General features: G+C 42.3%; 1 protein-coding gene across 2 annotated transcripts in view; it reads right to left on the bottom strand.

Annotated features, from left to right (window-relative positions):
* Positions 1 to 21,699, bottom strand: part of SPTBN1 (spectrin beta, non-erythrocytic 1) — a 94,950-nt gene that overhangs the window by 58,154 nt on the left and 15,097 nt on the right. The window contains exon 1 of one of the 2 annotated variants that reach the window (XM_009950346.2): positions 19,644 to 19,752. The exons of the other annotated variant lie outside the window; for it this stretch is intronic. Within the exon in view, the coding sequence (XP_009948648.1) occupies positions 19,644 to 19,752 (109 nt within the window). Of the gene's footprint in view, positions 1 to 19,643; positions 19,753 to 21,699 lie in introns of those variants that run through there. 2 annotated transcript variants of the gene reach the window in all.

The raw sequence follows: 21,699 nt of genomic DNA, 5'->3' as shown, positions 1-21,699 counted from the left end.
AACAGCCGTTCTTATCCCCACATTGCTTAACTCCTGTTGCACTCCCACAAAAAGTGGGAAAGCAAAACAAGCCCATTTTGAAGGCTGTGTGACTGGGGTTGGTCATGTTAAAACCTCTCCTGATTATTTCTACATGGTGTTTCACAATGACTGCAGGTTTTTGCAATGCTTCTACCAACCCTTTCAAACTGATAAACTCTATTTTTCTGCTTTGGGGTTTCAGGTTGAGACATGCGCAGAAATAAAACCTATGAATTTTGATTATTTGTTTCAGAGAAAGAAACATACATACAGAAAAGTGGTACTTACAGCTCTGACAATTTGGCTGAGCACACAACTATGACTCTTTTAACATGCAGTTCCTTGTAAACACCTATGCGCTAAAGGCCAGGTGCATCCCTGAGCAATGGACCAAGGATTTAACATCAGCGACGCACCCTGAAGCGCTTTATTTATGAATCTCATGTGATCATTTTGACAAACGTCCTTCATACTTTCAAAAACACAGTTTCAGATTTTGAAGATTAATTGAAACTAGAGGATATGGGTGGAGCTCCAAGTGTCCTACAGCTTGTTAAAACATTTGTTTCCCAAGGGTAAAGAGAAATGCGCAACATGCAAACATGCACAGCAGGAAAACGGAAGCCGCTCTAACAGCAGTATTGATAATAGAGAATCCAACTTATCTTGAAGCAACACTGGGAAGGAAATTTCCTTTATGCGGAAACCCCCATGACAATACTACTAGCATACAGCAGCTTGCAAACCCTAGCTCTGTGATTGTGATAAATCAAGGACTGACTTTGTTTAGTTTAGTAAATAAACTGGAGTTTGTACATATTGTACATACATTGAATTGAAATTCACATAAACTGGGGCTGGATTGGATCATAAGCAAGCATCTAGCCCCTTCCCTGCTTGAGGACAGTAATTTCTTCCTCCACTAATTGGATGAGGAAAAAAACCCTAAAAAAAATGTAGTTAACTTTCTGAAAGACCAGAGCCAGGGTGTCAGTTGCTGAATCCCCAGTGCAGGACAGTGGGAGGGGGGTCACATACACCATCCTCCCTCCATCACACACTCAACTCTGCTGAGTGAACTCCATAGGGCCGTGCCAGAATAATGGAGAATTTGTCTCAATTCTTAACTGCCCTGGAAAATGCACGGCTGCAGGAGCCAGATGAGAGAAACGTGGGCTGCCACGACGCCTTTGCCGCTCCCACGTGCCAGAAAGCGTTAGCAGCCCCAGTCCTTTCGCATGACCGCAGCACTCACTGCTGCTGTGGCAAAGGCTACCTGTGCAGCCGCCCGTTTCCTAAAAACAGCTTGAAGCAGATCTGCTCCCTTCCATACCAGTCAAACCACATTTTCAACAAACTGACCTTGAATCTGTTTCAAACTGAAAGGCAAATATGTTTGGCACACGCTGCTGCCAGCCCAGCACAGGTAGAATGACTTTCAGCATGCAACAGCTCCTGCCAGCCCTTAGACGGCAAAGGCCTCCACACCCGATCAGATAAACAGCGAAGGGGGTGCTCTCAAGGGAAATAAAATGCTACTGAAGGGAGCAAAGAAATCAGAGCACGAAAGGAAAGCTGAAAGGAGCACTGAGAGTCTTGGTGTGTGTGCAGCCACCTTGGGACAGCCCAGCCATCAGAGGCACCGAAATCCTCCTGCCCAAGCCCAGCCAACAGGCAGCTTGCTCTATGTGTTATTAATGTCTGTGGATCCCTGTAATACCTCAAATCAAGGTATGAGTTTTAATCTCTAACTCCAAAAGCTCTGTCTCCTGCAGGCTTACGTCTTTTTGATTTCCATGCTGGAAGTAGTTTTTCCAGCTTAAAATTATTATTTTTTCACTATAGCAACAAAGGCAGCCAATGTTCACACTACATGAAGCGTTGCTAAACACACTGACTCAGGGATCAGCTGAGCGTTGCTCCAGGCACACCACTTTTGCTGACATCCAATATCCACAGCTTCCCACAATTCCCCACATCATAACCTAGGTTATCTGTGCAAAGAGAAAACAGCTTCCTTTCACGGGACAACATTCCCATTACTGTACGTTTTCAGGGTGCAGGGTATCACTCATGTTTCCTCGTAGATGTGAGGATATGGAGTTAAATAGCCAGTAATATTCACAGTTTTACAAATTCCAGCTGTGCTTGGAAGTTTTTCAACTGAGAAAGATGCCTGAAAGAATGGCAGATCAGCTACTGGGACCAGAATGTGGTGACCAAACAGGATTTTATCAGGAAACAACATGAACGTATGTACTGCGATAATCTTCACCATTTGTTATAGTAACAGTAGACCAATACTGAACATGAAATAATTCTAATCCAGGTCTAACCTCTGTTGTTTCAGGCAGGCTCGAGCACAGGCTTGTACAAAACAACTCCACTGTACCCGGCCCTGAGGCCGGTACGCAGACCCCTCAGCTGATCTGACAGGACCAAGTCAGAGCTCCTTTGCTCACCATCCCAGTAGTGCCTCGAGAAAAGAACAACGCTGGTGGCTCCTGGTCGTTAAATTTCCTGTCCAAACCAAGGGCTGCATGCTCAGAGGAAGGCTGGGGACTACCAGCAGCCCTGTGATCCACGCCAAGGAAGGAGGCAGAGGCTGGGATTTGCATGCTCCTGACACCCTAGCAGGACCTCACCCTGGGGTGCAATCTTGGCTGGGACCCTCCGTGGGACTGCCTGCCTGTGGGGCTGCATGGCAACGCAGATCCATCAACTGATGCAACTCTAAATATAACCCAGAGGGGAAAAAAGCACCTCTGTGTATCTGTACCGGATCAACTGAAGAGAGAAACATCTGCTTGGATAAACACTCACAAAATGATGGCCTTTCCACACGGGCCCGGTACATGCTATATTAGCATGTGTGGCAATAAGAAGCCCAGAGAGAACAATGCACAAGCATGCACAGGCAGGCACAGAGAGTTTACATTAAAATACACTGGAACTGATCAACAGGGAAGAAAATGATGGAAGGAGGAAGATCACCCAGTCAGGAGCAGGGCTATTAGGCATCTGTGGGGAAAAGGAAATAAAACGAGTTAACATCCAAGTGTCCTATGACTATCTCCCCTTTAGCAGTAAGGCAATAAAACTAAGCAGTAGATGCTCCTTTTCTCCAGCTGCAGAGAATGGGTCAGCACTGAAAACAGGAGCTAATGCAAATGGAAAAAACCTGAGTTTAATGTAGAAGACAGAAGTCCATAACACACACATGCAGAGGCAAGCAACCACCTAGAATGAAACATCCAGTAAGTCAAACTTACACACCTCTTACACACAGACCATGATACACGTGGGTCCGATGCTTAGAAACAGGCGAACTTCAAAAAAAAGGCACCTCCTTCACTTTTACTCCAACCTTACAGACAGTTTAACACGGAGGCATGACTGCAGCTGATGGTTTTGACGCAAGTAGGACATATTTGTTATGCTTATTTTATGGCACAAAGCAATCTGTGGAGTGACTTCCCCATCAAAAATGGTGAGACTACGCCAAAGCTCTGACATGCTCAAACATGACTTAGACAAGAACTTGAATGCAAACGCGAAAGATGACAAAGCAACAAGGTGATTTTGCTCATGCTGTGTTTAGCTGGTGATTTTCATTAGGAGCAAAATCCTTGCTGCTTTCCCAACTCTGTCACGCAGAGACTATTGTTCAGAAGTCAGGGGTGTGTTCAGCAATCCATTCTCTTTTACTAGGAAGCACCGACCAGCTTCTAAATCCTATTAAATATCCACCCTTCTCTACTAAACATTACAGCATGTGACTACTTTCACTGCTGAAAATGCTCTGAAAAGAAAAAAGGGAAAGCTACATAATGCAACATGTGGAAAAAACAATTCTGCTGCTTTCTCTCTTTGATGTCACTAAACCTCACTCACACAATAAAATGATGCACAGAACAATGTCCGGTAGCCAGCCAAGCATTACAGGGTGTGGAAGGGCAGGTCCCTTCATTGTCTTTATTTTTACACAGTTTATGGCATTTTGGTGTCAGCAATACAAAAATAAACCTCCTGAAAGCCAGCTTTGGATTCATGTAGAAGAATGATTACGTTCATCTGCAAAAAGTTGCTGTAAAGTCTCCCACGGCAAAAAAAAATGAAACATAAAAGTCAACCAGGTTTAACAGAATAAACTGGTAGAAGAACTCAGCCCATTTTTTTATTATTTTTTTTTTTAAATTCTGAAGACGAAGATGACATATTGAAGCAGAGAATTCATGCTCAGCTCTCCCTACATAGGTGCAAGCTATGTCAACTGCTTGTTTAACTCCAGGAAAACTGGAATGCAAAATTGTGTAAGACTCTCCAGCATCATGACCAGCTCCCTGCAACGGGAAACACCCTGTCACACAGCCCATGTCATAAATGTCAACCATTCAGCTTTTTTTCCTGGTACTCTAGGATACCAGCTGACTACTTTGTTTTTCTGTATGAAATGCAAAGCAGCTACAGAAACGCAACGTTTCTAGTGGATGATTTAAATGGTTTAACACTTCTAGGTGCTGCTCTTGGAAACACCTACACCCATCTTCAGCTTTAAACACCACCATCTGCCTTGGTTTCAATATAACCACTTCAATATAATGAAGTCCATTATGAGGAGAATTTTCGAGAGGACCAAGTCTTGACCTCCAAAACGTATTTGGAGAAAGATGTTACAAAACCGTTTTTACAGTAAACCAGCAGAAGTACAGTTGAATAAAGGAATAACTTTATGGCCTAGTAAAGTGTGCAAGTAGAACGGACCTCCTTTTAAAAACAGCAAGAAAAATACCTCAGTGTTGTCAGCATTTAATGTAAAAGGACACAAATGCCTTATGGCAGATTTGATGTTTGTGGTTTATGCTTGTTGCCATTTTTTCCCTTTGCGTAAGAGACAAATCACTTCATTAAAAGGAGCATGGAAAAAGTATCAGCCTGTCCAGGACACTGACTGTGAATTCCCACAGAAGAACAATGAAAACCTGAGGTCACTGCACTATTTCAAGCACACACAATCTTGTGGGGTCTTTGCAGTTTCCTTTAAAAAATATTATGAGCATAATGCAGGGAAGTGCCAGGGTTTTTTGGAGGGGGGGCAGTGCTGCTGTTTTCCATACTTGCCCAAGCCACTGTCTGATTACAGCGCTAGCAAGGGTGAGAGCAAGGCTTGACACAGGTAGAGAACAGGCCAGGTACTTTGCTACATATGGTCCATCTTATTTCTTCCCATGTTCAGAAAACCCAGCAGAATGAAAGAGTTTTTACAGTGGATTCCCACTTGTCTATAGGAGGAAAAACAAGGGTAGGAAGGAGGAGTTTTGGGGTTTTTTAATGATTTCTGTTATTTTCTTTTCCTTTCAGCACTACTTCCTCTTCTCTGCAGCTGCAGGTAATGCAACAGTTCTCCCACAAGACTACTATCAATCTGCTAGTTGTACAATACAACTATGTGACCAGACTAGGACCCTCCTTATCTAGGTATTTGGAAATATGAAATTGTAACTGTTAAGTAGAGATGAGTCAGCAAAGGATGGGCATCAGGACTCAGCATTCACTGTGAAGACAGAAAAGTGAATGCTGAAACCCACCTCTGAGAGACCAAACCCAGGCACTGCGGACAGAAGCTTACAGCAGCACACACCACCCTGGAGGAAGGAGACCTGCAGGTGGTGCAAAGGCTGGATGTAGCCAAGCAAAGGAAATTCTGATGGGACATCAAGAAGGAAGGTGTCACTGTGAGGGTGTTCAGACCTAAATCCCCCACAAGCTGTGGAATCTCCATCTTTCAGGATATTCAGGTCTCAACAGGACAAATCCCTAAGCAACCTGATCTAACACTGAAGTTGACTCTGCTTTGAGCAGGTGTGCTGGACCAAATAAACTCCTCTTCCAACTTAAAGTATTCTGTGATTCTTTGAATTTTAGCAAGCTTGAATAAGAATAGGCCATAAGACTGAACTGCTAGCATTCCTATGGAATCCCACTGAGCGATTTCGGAGAGCCGTGGGATTTATTCTTTCCTCTGAGGCACAAATTGAGACATTACATGGAGAGAAAAGTCAAAGCTGTGGTATGTTTTGACCATGCTTCTTTAAAAACTCATTGCAATCAGAAAGGATAGATGAAAGAAATGCAAAACCTTGTTGGTTTCATGTTTAAATCTACTTTCACTGTAATGACAGAAAAGCATGGATAGAAAATAAATAAATCTATGTTGAATGCATTTAATCCTTTCAAAACATTAAATCTTGGTGGTAAGCGATGTTATCATTATAATTAATTGCTGTTAAATTATAATTTTCATTATCACAGAAATACTTTCAATGGAAGAACATGTATTTAAACAACCACTGTGTTGATCAGGGATTAATAATAGCTGATTTCATAGCCTTGGTGAACAATGTGTTTAGTTCATCCAGTTTCCATGGTCACGCAATAATTTACTATTGTTAATCTCATGCTATATTGTCGAGTCAGATGCACTATGCTGTGCTGACAGGTTAACAGGCTACCGAATAAAAGCAGTAACACCACAGGTAAGGCAGGCCATGGTTTAGCAAGCCTGAGATCTAAGCTAAATCCCAAAGGGGAAAGCTGAATGAATAACAGCAATAAAAATATTATAGATTACAATAAAAATTACTTGTATAACTGAAGGAACCATGCTATTCATAACACGTAGTTATTTCTAAGAAGGGAGTATTAAAAAATGAATTTTAATGAGATTTGAAACAAACTGCTAATAAGACGCATTAGAGGAAAAATCCCTAATCTTCTCTGGCTCTAATCTGCAAACCCATCATGCAGAGCTCCAGATGAAGTCCTGGAGTTGTTGTCTTTTGAGACTGGCAGAACTGATGCCTTCTCCTGTTAGCTTGCTTAAGAAAAGCTCCAGAAAACTGAACCGCAATAACACACATATTCCAATCAGTCGCTCTGTATATTAACGTTCTTTTTTTAAAAAATCCATGTGTAATTAAAAAGAAATAATAATAATAATAAACCTTTCTTTCCATGCCATACCTGCTTTCTTGGGACTTCTGAGGTACAAACGAGTTGCACGTACATTCTAATTCCTCACCTCAAAATTTTCCTGCTGGTCTGTTTGATTCCAATCCAAAGGTCATTTAATGATCTGCTTTTGTGGGACAATGTGTCATGTTTAAGCAAAATCATTTTAGCCTTTGGATTTATGCAAGCATGGGGAAAAGAGATACTTTTCCAGCACAGTATTACCTGCCCATCTAATAACTTTCAAAGCAGTACCAGAAAAAAAACCCTTTTGTTTCAAACTCTCAAAGATCTCTCTGAGATTTAAAACATGATGCAAACTTGAAGGAATTAGATGGTAAAATTATACTTCGAACACCTTAAATGTGTATCTTCATCCAGAAACATCACTTGTTTTTCTGGTCTTAAAAGTGGACTTGTGAGTCGTACTGACTGTGCAACACATTGACTACGCAAACTGAAAAACTCTACGTAGGGTACAAAGGTGCTGGCTTCTGTCAACATTACCCATGGCAGCTCCCAATAATTTACCTTCACTTACTTTAATTTTTAGCACACTGAGAAAATTAAGTGCCAAATATCATCAGCTCAGCATAATCAATATAAGAAGCACCCAAACACTCCTGATCAAGGTCATTTCACTGATGCCTCCTTCATCATAATCTTGCACATGGGTTCTGTAGTCTGCGCGTTCCCCACCCACAAAATGTGAAACAGTTGTTGGGTTAAAAAAAAAAAAAAAAAAACACAAAACCAACCAAACAACAAAAAACAGACTATGAAATATGACAAATAATACAAGAAACGCAGAGCACAGAACTTCTGAAAGCTAAGTGAATGATCCTGAATGTCTGCTGATGTGATATTAATGCCATTAATAAATAATTCAGGTATGGGTTAAGCACAGAACTATTGCATGTTTGCCTTACGTATGTGAACAGGTTCTTTTAACTAAGAATATTTGTGTGCTTATACCCATCTTGCACACCTTCATAGCCAAATCATACAGATACACATGCACAGACAGACGTGAAAATGCATTTCTGACATCTTACACAGATCACGTGTGCCTTATCTGTGTGTTCCTAAAACCTGAGACATGGCCAACTCCCTGATTTTCAGGTCTCCAAACCTATGGGCACATTTCAATCTAACTCAAATACACAATACACTTATGCATAAGAAAAAACTCCACAAATACATTTCTGAATATGAAGTCCACAGTGACCTGCAGTGGGTGCCAGGGAAATTTTTTTAAACTTGTCAACCGGAGCTAAACCAGCACAGAAAACAAAAGGTGTTCTGGCATTAGGCAGCTCACAAACATACACTTAAACTCTGCTAGGAACTGGTTGGGATCAGCCACGCCCATGGAGACAGGAGGGGAGCTGAAGGACAGCCCCATACCCAGCCCACTGAAACAGGTACTGCAGAGACCACACCGCCCTGCCCAGTCCATTTAGTCAGGAAAAACAGGGGGTGAAAAGTTCCCTCTCAGCCGCTGGTTTATCCTGCGTTGCTACAGCCGGCAGGTGCTGGTGCCAGCCCAGACCGCAGAGAGCAGCTCTCCTGAAGCCAGTGCAGGACTACGTTCCATCCCTATGGAGGATGCCGCTGCCAGGACATGCTGCACAGCTAAAGATTTTACATGTTCGATGTCCTTAAGTGTTGTCTGTTCTCCAGGACAACTTGTGACTGATTTTATTTAGAAAAACAAGTATCTGCAGTAAAGAACTGACTGGAACACGGCTGGCCACAGGCACAGAGGACACACAAGCATCTTTCAAGTGGCACAGAGCATCATTAGCATCAACATGCTGGCAAATATCAGGGAAACTTGCCTGTTAGGAGCAAGTGTTCCACTAAGTAAGAGTTATATCATGAGGATTTTATAATATATCCTATCAGGCATCATTATTAACATATTTATTTGGGGGGAGAGACACAAAGAGAAGCATTTAACAATATGTGAGTAGCAGTGGATTTACGGAAAAAATGTGCCGTAACTTCCATGTTTCACTCTGTGAACTCATTCTGTAGGGACTTAGGCAACAGCTACAATCACATCCAGATGCAACCGGCACCTAATCCACTATTAGAGGCTGATGGATTATCAGCGCACCAGTAGAAGTGACAGTGGCCAGGATGTCACCAAGGGAACAGTCAGGAAACTCTAGGGGCATTGCCAATTTTCTAAAATTGCTTCCTTGAACTAGAAGTGAAACACACATTCCTGCTACCAGGTGAGGCCATGAGGATGAAATGCAACTCGCCCCCCACAGGGCCAACAAAGCTTGGGAAGATATAGAGAGAGAACGGGGTATGATCCACCTCTCAGAAAGCAAATACAGTTCCCACAGCCATAGCTAAATTAGTTCCTGATACCCTTTCCTTCTCCTTCGGGCTCAAGATTAGAGCTTCAAACCAATTAGACTACATCCACCACGTACCCTGCGGTTTTTGTCAGCACCTCCAGCCCCAGCGTGCAGGGGCACAGCACAGTCCCCTTGACACAGGGGGGTGAGAGTGGGTGCACCCCCCTGCACTTTGGGTGTAGACACTGCTGTCCCAAGGAATGACTTCCATTCAAACAACATGAGACACTGAGCATTTAAAGGTGGGGTTAACCCAAATTATTGAACTCGTCATACATGAGAATAACAGAAAGGTCGGAAGTTCAGAACACAACCAACATCTGATGTTTCTAGACACCTCCCCTGTTTATTCAGAGCCTTATTTAATTGCCACTCCATAACGGCTATTACTCATGTTAAATTGCAATCAAAGTACAGTCACATCTGCAATTTCAGAACTGTCTCTTTCATTATATTGCCAGACAATCTGGAAAAGCTGAAGAAAGGAACACACCCTGAAAAAAATGGCCATTGCACTACCAGAGTAAGTCTAGTTTCCCCGGAAATAACTGTGGAAAGATACTGAACTAGATGCAGAACTAATAATTACCCAAAGCAAACCACAGTTAGATGACTACAGATGAGACAGCTATGTTTTCACTTTCCTTTTTTCCTGGAACCAAATCATATTTTCAAAAACTGGAAACACTGCCTGGACAAAATGAGCAGTATGAAACTGGACTTTTGGGGTTTTTTTTGGAAGGGGAAGGCTGAACCCAACATATGGTATCAGTGTAGAGAAGCTGAAGACAAAGAGGAGTCCTTATTTGAGAAGAATGAAAGAGCAGGCCTGAATTTGAGAGACAAAATCCCACGAGCAAGTCCCTTGGCACTGTATTGTTGTGCAGTTCCATTGCCTTTAAAAGGGCTGACTTGGTTTAGATGATCTGAGAAGTGGGCTCTGCATATTGGCTGATTTTCTGAAGAGTTTGCCAAGCCAGTAAATTAAATTTAGGTATCTTTATTAAATCATAGGGTTTTGTTGTTTGGGTTTTTTCAAAAAAAAAAAAAACAAACCACCAACCAAAAAAACCAAACAACTGGGCAGCCAGCATTCATTTTGTCATGATAAACTCTTAAACCTCTTTGTAACAATACATTGTTTTGTTTAATCTTTGCAAGCATAAGGCCACCCCTTGCCTGTGATTAGAATGCTGTGGTCACACTGATCATTTTTGTACCTTGCCAGCACGCTTTCTTGACTGCCTCTTTGGTACATAATTCTCCAGCTAGTCTACCTGAAAACTCAGTTCTCATAGGACTAAAACAGATAAGAAAACGTAAAGAAATCAACCCCAAATCAAACATAGGCCTTGCCATTTTGACAATATCTAAGGTAGAGATGTGTGCAGTCTCTGCAAGGGAGAACAAATACGATTCCTGCGCTATGCCATTTGGGATGATACTTTTCCTTTTTGCTAACATAGGAAGTATTCAAAACCTGCAAATAAGAAATCATATTTATGACATCCTGCCCCCCCAACAGGTTTACTAAAAACAGAGCAGGATCATGCATTCCACCAATCATCTGTCAAACAGAAAACTGACCCTGTCCAGTGTAAGTTTGCCACGTCCGTGTAACCAGGCCTGTCCTTGAAGAGTTCCAGCTCATATTTTTATGAACAAACTTAAACTTGAGTGAACATGGCATTATCAGCATTTCCAGTTATCTCATGTAAAGGCCGCTTGGTAATACCAGATCTTTCACAAGACCTTTGAAAAGCCACGAATGTGGCCCCTAGTCTATGCCACAGTGAATGCCTTCATGTCTGTTTAACTGTGCTGTTCCCCTCCAAAACTGAAGGGCCTTTTTCTTTAAGCTCCTTTCTAAGTGAAACAGTGGGGCATTCAGCACGGCTACGAGACTGGTTAATATTAGTTTGGCTACAGTAGTTCTCTTTCAACAAAGGAGGCTCTCAGCCCGGGATACCCTTGTTCCAGCAGCAAGTGTACAAGGTCTTTTGTCTTAACGTGGGCTCTCCCGGCCATCGCGACCTTAGACTCCACATCAAAAGTCACAAGCATGAGTGGTCACCATCCCTCATCCTTTCTCCTCCAAAAGAAATGCAAGGATTCAGCTATATGCATTGTTAGGAGCAGCAAGCAATTTTAGGCTCACATGCCCTCCTTAATTACACACAGGCTATCACAGAGGACAGCAGGGCCAGAACTACTGTGAGTGCTAACTACGTTCAGTATGTGAATGACATTACATGTTCAAAGCTGAGTTAAGAGCAAGGCCCTCCTTCCCAAAGCACCCCTGCTCCCATCAGGTGAGGAGCACATGTCAGCCTTTGCTTCTGCATGCCAGGCCACCACCTTATTCTTGTTGTACCGAATTTCAGAACTGTTGGAATGTAGAGTAACCCACAAGTTTCTTACTCTTTCCATGAATGACTCTCTACTTTGAAAGGACTAAATTTAAGTTGGGAGGGGAGTGGTTTACCTAACACTTATTAAACAATTTTCACCTTTGGAGTCAATACGTCACTTCACTTGGACAATGACACTGGGAAAAGGACCATTACCTGCCAGCCCCAGATACAAATTTCCACATGAAATTCCAGATCTGATTACTTGGGAGGAAGAGCAAAGCAGATTCTAAACTACCATATTTATTTTATTCTATCTCCTTCATCACAGCTTTTAAAGTTAATGGAGACCAATTCCTAGTATTTGGCTTAACAGTTTTCCCAAACCTGTCTATGTAATGAAGGTAATTCATTTTCACATACGGAAAAAATCTGTCAATGTCATATGCTTAGTAGGCTATCCTTAATAGCTGATACTTAATGCTTCTCAACTCAACTTAAACAGGAACAAAAAGACCTTCAGAGCTATTAGTAATCAAATACTCTTTCAATGAATTCTTACATGAAATTCAGACTCCACACAGAAGGGATGCACCTACCAAACCCCACATCCTGTGCTGGGACATCACAGAAGAGTATAGAGGAAATGGGGATTTTTGTGAATCACACTGCAAATCTGTAATTTGATTTTCTTCACCATTTCTACTTAACTTAGATAGTATTTCACCCACTTTAATAATCAAAGCATGCACCCAACAGAAAACAAAGACGAAACGAAGAAGAAAAAGGAGGAAATCACAAAACAGATTTGAGAAAGAGCTCAGGAATGAAAGCCTACCATTGTTCTGGCTTTTTATCACTACTTTCATCTCTGTCCACAGTCTTTTTTTTATTGCCCCACTTTCCGCAGAAGTTAATGGCAAAACCCACAATCCATTTGAATAGGGCTCTTGGATAGCAAAAATATTTGTAATAGAAGCCTGCACTCCTATGTGATCACAACATGCCTAGGAAATACTGGGATTGCCTGTGACATTTAGCTTATTTGAGATATCCAACGCAGAAACCCAAAAGGGACAGTTCCTGTGCTAGCACAATCGGCTGCATTGCCAGACTCACAGAGCTATGGGGATTTACACCAGTTGAGAACATCGCACAAATCATTTTACTGTTCTAACTCTGGCGACAAATCACCCCTAAGGCATTTCAAATACCTTACTGTCCCAGGTGAAAATATCTCCTCACAAGCTTTGTTTACTTCACAATTTCAGAACCACAAAAAAAAGCGCACCAGAATTGCCCTTTTTTAAAAGAAAACTATGCTCCAGAGCCTAGAGATTTCTGCTTGTTTTAAAATTAAGTTTCCTACCCAGTTAAAAAACACATATTACAAACATAATCTACATAGAAACTGAAGAGAACAGACAACAAAAAACCTGAGGCAACAGCTCAGAGTTCTAAAAGTTCACAGTTATTTTAGTGAAGAGCCGAATCAAATTTAAAAGTTCACTTTTTCAACTGTATCAACGCTGGCCATATTAGCAGAACTACCTTACCCTGCATTCTTTTAACTTGCCCTCTGTATCATCACAAGTACCAAACCCCGTAATCAGAAAAGGTAAATTTCTGGAAATTTTGAAATTTCCAGAAATTTAGAAAAGACATTTCAGAGCTTTTTGAAAGAGGAAGCAGGAATTCGGGACAAAACGTTGCCTTCAGTAGCTACGGAATTCTCAAAATCTGGTTGATTTCTCTAACAATGAGAAATTTCTTGGTCCTCATTTAACCTTGAGCCATGGTAACAGCTTGTCTAGCAGTAAAAATGGAGTTGCCATACTGTCCTGAATAGCTCTTTAAAACAGGGAAAATACAAAATAATACTAGACTGTTCATTCTGAAAGAGAGTCTTTCATGAGAACTTTCTGGTAAGTTTTCCTCAAAATCTCATATTGTTTTGCACGCGTTTTTTTAATATCAGGATTGGTAGAGAACAAGAGTGAAATGTTTGAATGCTTTTTTTTCAGTTCCTGAGTCTTTTTGACGTTTATCCTTCATAGACAAAACTATTCCAGAACATTCTACAAAACCTCCTTCCATGGGTTTGCTATACACCATCTAGGCAAAAATTTAAAAAGTGTAGAAGCAAAGTTAGATAGTTTATGTGTAAAAAAATTAACAGACAACACGCATGGTCACTGAAACATGGCTTTCACTTCAGACTGTACTCACCTCATTGGTCCCTGTCCGAAACCAGGGCATGAAACAGATTCCCCATGCCCTGCTGCGATATTCAGGACTAGGAATAACTAACAGCATTTGTGTGTCATTCCACAATTTCTAGAACGCAATTCTAGGCTTTTGCTTCTAGAAAGGGCAGGAATGATAAGGTGTCTCTGAGTAGTCTTGTCTCATTGTGATTCTCCTGCATCAGTTATGTGCTACAAGGGGATGTGCAAAGAGTTGGAATTCGACCAGCTGGTTTTATGAGTAGACAAATACAAGACCTAGCAAGTGATTTGCTACTAATGTCCCATTTAATGAAGAACCTGGACACATTAGTTACAACGCTTACACAGTCATTTCCTCCAAGTTAAATCCCTAAATTACGCACTCAATTGGTTGGCAAGATTGCTTTTATAACCTGGACATTTGAAATGTTCCTAGACAGAGAAGACTTTCACTAATATTCAGCTACCAACTTTGCTTCAGATGGCTAAAATGCCCTGAGTCTAGGATTCAGATATGTTTGCAAGAGTCTTAACATCGGAAAGAATAACAGCCCAGCTATCACAGAAATGCACATTCAAAACATTTGAGATCACTCAAAAGCTCTTCCCAAATCTGACAGGGCTTCCAACCATGTAGCTTGTGCGTTCACCAAAAAACAGAAGACTTAAGTATGCTGTGACACATGCAGGCTATGGAATGTTGCAGACAGCAGAAAACCAAGCAAAATTTGCCACAGTAATATGAGTATGTTTGCAACTTCAGTGGATCTGAGAGGGTGAAAAAAAAATCCACGTAGAAACCAGGCACATTTCATCTGGAATGAACTTCAGCCTTCCTGCATTTCACCTTTAACAGAAATTACCATGACAAGAAATGCCAGTGACCAATTTGGTAGACAAAGTAGGATGTCCTTCAGGTCAGTAATCACCGCCTGTAGCTATGCAGGTCAGGGCTCGCAAGAGACTGAAATCCTTTAAAAGGTAAATCTAGCAACAAGGAAGACAGCTGTTCAAACTGCCTTTTCAAAGGGCACCCACATAACTTCAGAGGATCCTGAGTGTGGCAGACGATCTCGCTGTCCTAGCCCAGGATAGCACTTCAGCAGCTCCTGCAAACCCGTCAGTTCGCAGCGGGAGCTCCTTGTTTATCCTTGGGTACAGGCAGGAATTTGGGGATAAGATTTTCTTGCAGGAAAAGCTGTGAGGAAGCCCTGCTCCAAAATAGAAAAAGAAAAACAAACAGGAAAATTTTCCTGCTGTCCTGTAGCCTGGATGGGAACCAATCTACGTGTACAGATCCCTGTATTATCGAAGCCGATTATCACTGACCACTTAAAAATAGAAACTGCATGTGTCTCTCTATGCCAAACTGCAACCCAGACCAAAACTACTTAGGTCATTGCAGATCAAAGGATTACACAGCAAGGAGCTCCCCTGCTGAAAGGCACTGCTATCAGAGCAAAATTTTTGCCCCAGACACCCAAAATACTCATACAACTGCACTTTGTTTTCTGGTGCAGGTAATGCTGCATAGCCACAGTCAGTCTTTCATCCCCATGAAACATAGTTTAGAACTGATCTAAAGCTGGCTTAAACACTGCTGACAGGAAAGACAGCTCACCTTTCCTACAGGCTTTTTCCAGTGGCCACTACATTAGGTGACAAGTTTTTCAAACCATGCTCTTTCTAACACGGCTCAAAAGTAGTAATAAAATAAAGGCACTTCCACCCAGGCAGCCTGGTCACCAAAACACATCAGGCTCCTGTTGAAAATGAAGCTTCCAATCTGAAATTAAAAAATGAAACAAAATCAAAATGTACCACACAGCAGGATCAGCAGGGAACTCCTTTGAAAGCTGGCTTTCCTCTGGGGATTTATCAGGAACACAAATCTAGCTCACCCCCACTCCCCAGGATTTTACATTTGAAATTACCACTGGAAATTTCACACCTAAGGCACAGCCTTAGAGCCGAGACCCAACTTTCCAATCAGCTGCGGGAGCTGATAAAGTCACCAAGCTACTAAATGCCAGAAATGTTAATAAATACCATGCTGTCCTGCTAACCAGGTGGGAAGAAGCCTGTGAGCAGTGATGATAGCTGCTTCTCTGGGCCGTGGAGGCTTCCCTGTGGCACTGACACTCCCTGTCTTGCTGTGGAAGGTGATACAGCTGCAGGGATCTCCTTCCAAATTCCTGACTTGCGTTAACCTCTTCCTGCCAACTCCTACAACCGCGCAAAGCCAGTCCACAGGATCCTGCCATGTAAACGTAGCACAGGTGGCAGCCTTGGTTTATAACATACCTGGCTTGCTTTTCATTTAATTCCTCAACTGAGCGGGACAGATTTTCTCTACTGATGTACCCTGCACAAGCTACCTGGCAATGCATTTTCCATAAACAGGTTTTGGGGTCCTGTCTTTACTTGCAGAGAGCTATTCCAGTCCTGCAACACAACTCCTGCCTACTGAACAAGTGTCCATGAGAACCAAAACTCCACACCTAGGTTTAAGATGATGGCAACTACTGATACTATCTCTCACTTATCATTCCCGGACTGGGTGAACTAACCCTAATAAGAACTTAGTGAAACTTAATAAAGGAAACTGAACTTGCTAAAGCATTTTCTTCCCCACACCTGCGCTGACATTCTCACGAGCACAAGGACTAAGCACACTAAACTTCTGTATTATCATGCCAAAACTTCAGGGTTTCTTTTGACACAAAAGACAGCCTAGATTCACTTGTAGCAGTGTCTTCTTCACATCCTGCTTTGCCCTGGCCCATCAACACAAATGGGAGCTGGAATCTCCTGCAAGGTGACCCTTCCCAGGTACAAGAGCCAGTCTGGTCCCTTCAGTGTAGTCCCATAACTTGCACTGGCTTCACACCCCAGCAGGACAGGGCTGGAAAATCTGCTTTAAACGCTCCACAATTATCATCAAGTTGCACAACAGAGTCTCCTTACAATCATCACTTCAAGGCATTTGAAAGACGTGGAATGCAGGCGTGCCTAGGTGATCCCTTATGATCTGAACTTGCTTTGTCCCTAGCATTTTGGGGCAGAATTAGGTTGGCTCCTCTTTTCTTCTCATATGAAGCTGCCAGTGCCAAATCTAATGTATTGTCTATCTTAGGAAAGAGGAGATCTGAGAGAGTTGTCATCTACTTATTACTGATTCACACTTCTGCTTCATACAGGGCTTGAGTACTTGCTCTGTGTTATTGTAGTCAAAACAATATGCTCCTAATTTTTTTTTTTTTTGAGGAAAACTCCCACCCTTCACTAGATCTGAAAAGCACCTTACTATAATCTAATGCAAAGCTGTGGATTCACACGAAAACTCTAGAAACTGTGAAAAATGAGGGGCCAACTCAGTGTGGGAAAAACATGAGTAGAGGTTATGGTAACCTTGCATAGTGCCAATACTGGTGCTGCTCTAGAGAGCCAGCCTACTGGAGGCAAGAGGAGCAAAACACAGTTACAAAGAAGGAAAACACAACAACAACGAAAAATACATCAGGAAAGCTTCAAAAGCTACTTTTTACCAGAGACTGAAGAAGGTTTGAAACTTATCTGCTCTTAGGTGTTTGTACATCTCCACAGTGAAAAAGGTAAAACTGGTGATAAATTTGTAATTTAAAAATATTACATATATTCAGCTCGCCCTTGCTGAGTCTGAGTCTGGATGCACTGAGCAATGCCCACTCCCATAGAACACCCAATGCTTTCACCACAGCCTTCCAGCAAGAGAACAAGAATCACCTCAAAATTTTACAATTACAAATTTTAGATATTCTTCAAATAAAGAGACATTAATCCAAGGAAAGATACCTTCTGTGTCAGCAGAGTTAAGCCACTCCCTTTATAGCACACAATATTTTGCATGGTTATTTAGCATTTCACGGATATCTAGTGCATAATTTAAAACATTTCCTGTACCTAAGCTCCACCCTGAACAAGATCACTGGCAACACTATTTTTCAAGCCCGTCTACCTCCTCTGCAATGTGAGCAAACAGCTACGGGATGATCTACTGCAAAGTCCCTCCATACAATTGCAGGAGAATTCACTGCATTTTCTCTCTTTTGTTAGAGGAAATTGCAGTACCTTTGGGAAAAGCATTGCAATTTTTTTTTTTTTAAAGTCAACACACTGCATTCCACTGAAGGGAAACGCTTTCTGTGCTTTCAACACTGCGGTCTGCTTTCCTCTTTCAATGTGATGTAAACACACAGATAATGGATTCCTGAAGCAGTGACCCTGAAAATGATAAAATCTGCCTTCTTTAGACTGCTAACTTAACCAGCAAAGGAGGCGGCGTGAGCCAGTATTTTTCTTCCCGGGCCACAAACTTACCTCGTTCTTTTTAAAGCAAGTACCGCAGCCTAAGATCTGACAGATGTCCAACATAAAGCCTCTAACACATTCCCTGGTGTGCAAGTTCGGAGCCTGCGTTTTCCATGCCTTGCCTGTGGAATGTTTGTGTTGCCAGTGTCCAAGATGCTGTCATTTTATCATCTTATATCCAATACGCAGCCATTACTGTGAGCCAGTTTACAAGTTAAACAAGGTACTATGAATGAAAGATTTTTTTTTTCCCCTCCCTCCTTAAGCCAAGAAATAGGAACATTCTTTGCACTAACCAGGGTCTTCCTCCCTGACCAGAACCACAGGACCACACTTGTGGCACAGACCAGAGTAAAATAAGAAACATGCACAGAAGGGCTGAACTTCACTGTACTCAGGCTGCTCTGGGATTATTTACAGAGTCACATGGATGTAGAAGAGGAGGTGGTTTCAGTTTTGTTAAGAATTTTTTTTTTTTTTGAAACTTCAGTGCTAGAGTTCATTCATCCCTGGGACATGCCTTACACAGAGAAACAGCAGAGCTTGTTTTCCCTGTCTGAGGCAGAGAGATGCTGGGCATAGTCATCCTCCTCCACTGCACTGCTAGTAATCCGGGTTTCCAGCACAGGTCAGAGACCTGCCCTTTAGAGAGCAGACGACCATTCCCCAAAATAAGTCTGTTTTCTCACATACATGTAGAATTTAATGGGGAGATGTTAAAGGATGTTCTCTCTGTCTAAAAGTAGAGTAAATACAAAATTAAGAAAATTTGGAATGTTCTAGTACACAGATGTTTTCTCAGAGATCTTCTATAACATGAGTAAACTAATTTGTTTGGAAATTATGCAACTGTTTCTCATTTGAAGAAGTTAAGCTGCCCGCCTTTACAGGAGGTACACAGGGAGTTAGAAACGGCTCTCACACTGCAAACTGCACTCAAACAAAGCTGGGATTTTATGATTAATTTCCAGAGTTAGAACTCTATTTTACTTAAGGATAAAATAAATAAAGACCACTTCCTCACTCCCCGCTTTATTGTTCTAAGCTTGGTCTGGGTTAGTCCTCATCTGTAATCTGGGTGGCTCAGAGGCTGGACATGCATCTTAACACTGTGTAAGACTGAGGACACCTTCAGAGAGAGAAAAGCCACACAGTATCTCTTAAAAGAACACAAAGCTTTTTCCTATAGCACCACTTTTGGCCCTTCTCATTAACACATTGATGCAATGAGAACAAGTCCAGACTAACATGTTTACAGGGATCATATCATAGCAACACCTACAAAAAAAAAACCAGCACAGGCTTACCTTGTAACTGCTTGAATCTTCCTTCTAACTGATTATAGTTATACGGCACCTGAGCGGCATATCCTGGGGACAACGGCCCGGGCATACTGGTCGATTTTTGTAATTCCATTTACAGGTAACACAGGGATACGATGAACTGCAGCATAAAGGAACCACAGGTTTCTCTACCATACATCCAAGTAAATCCCAGCTTCCTCAGTAGTTTGGCTTCAGTCCCTAGAGAAAACGCTCTCACTGAGCCCTAAGTAAATAACAGCTTCGGTTCAAAATCCAGCAGTGTGGGTTGGCGGCAAGTTGCCTGTAACGGATTCAAACTTAAAGCACCATGAGGGTTGTTTTTTTTTCCCCGCTCCACTACAGGCAACTCTCAAGTGCTCAAATCTGGTTTCAAATGCTTGCCTGGCTCTGGCAAAACTAAATCAAATAAAAGCAAGTCTGCGATTCAGCCCAAAGCAAAAGCAGCATGGAGCCACGCGCTGCCGTCCTTGCCAGCGCTCCCAGGAGCCGCGCACACCTCAGACCTTTCTGCTGGTTTGTAATATAATCAGCAGCCGCCCAGGCTGATGTCACTTGATTACCATACAGCACCGTGGAGGAAACGAAGGCTGTACCAAGGGCGAAGGGGCGGCGGAGCAGGGGAAGAGCAGGATGGCTCATGCAATGCTGCAGCAAGTTCTTCCGCTGCGTGCAGCCCGCACCGCCCTGGGCCTTGGGGGTCAAGGTGGCAGCGGGGTCCCCAGCCCTCCGCTCCCAACGCGCCGTCGAGGCCACAGCAGACGGTGGTATCTTCCTGAGCAAAGCTGGTGGAATTACAATCTTTTGTTAAGAGCCTCATGTAACGGAAAAGTCTCAGATTACTATCACATGAAAAGGAGGGCGCTTCATTTATCTGCAAGACTGTTCGCTTGAAAAAGTAACACACGCACACACACAGAAGCACTCATTCAGTATTTAGCAACGGCCGAGGAGGGGACGCAGAGAGATGTACGCTCCAGCACACTGGGAACAAACGAAAGCTTTGTGAAAAGGTTCTTCAAATAGCCAAGTCCTGTCGCTTCGTTTTATGTTACTTGTCAATATTGAGGATTTTGACATCTCCTGCATATGTGGCTCCTTGCCTATTTATCAGCGTGCTGGGTATTTCTGCAAGATTAATGGTTGTCTGTGCTATGCACTGGAGGGGGAGTGCTGTAACATAAATAAGGATGCCTTGCCTCTGATTGGCACCTTAATACCTTGCTGTAATATAAACGTGCACAACAGCAGCAGGGCTAAGTACTGGAAGTCAGTTCCCGCAGATGGTATTGGACAGAGGATGTCAGCCTTCCCTCAGGGGCACAAGCTCCTAGCCCCCACTTACTCATAAGTGAAATTAAAAGGTCAATTCCACATTCATATTCTCACTAGGTAGCATTTGCCTGTTCATTTTGAAAACTGCTGATAATGTTGACACAAATGTTTTCTCTTTTTTTCTCTTCTTGCATTTCGAAATTCCTTTCCAATGGAATCCATGTTCTCTTCTCCTCCCACTTTGTCCCCTCATTAAACATTTCAAAATGTTGCCTTTGTTTTGATACTGTCATTCCACAAGTTTTTAGTCATATAGTAATTTATGTGAGGACAATTTATGTGGGAGAAGCTCAGTCCACTCCCACTGACTTGCTGCAGCCCTGGCTTCTGCTAGACGTAAGGTGGAAATTCAACCAACCACTACCAACACACCAGGGAACAAATGTGCAAGAAATCCAACCATGAACACTGCTAATTTAGGGAGAAGTGATGGAAGTCAACACTTCTCAACTGAAGCTGAGGTTTCCAAAAACACAAGGACTGTTGAAAATGCCTGGCACATTGCTCCCAAGGTCATAAATACATTTAAAATATTTATGGCTTTTAACTACACCATTTTACTTAAAACAACATAGCCCTAGTCCAGAGTTGCTTATTATAGTGATACAGAAGGGCTTTTACTTGCATATTTCAGTGAACCCCTTTATATCAATATAGCTGTATTTACACAAGACACTCAGTACTACAGCAGACCTCAAGTAGAGCC

This window comes from Leptosomus discolor, chromosome 2 (assembly GCF_034619465.1).
Source record: "Leptosomus discolor isolate bLepDis1 chromosome 2, bLepDis1.hap2, whole genome shotgun sequence".
Taxonomy (NCBI): domain Eukaryota; kingdom Metazoa; phylum Chordata; class Aves; order Leptosomiformes; family Leptosomidae; genus Leptosomus; species Leptosomus discolor.
This window is presented reverse-complemented; position numbering and strand designations above follow the sequence as displayed.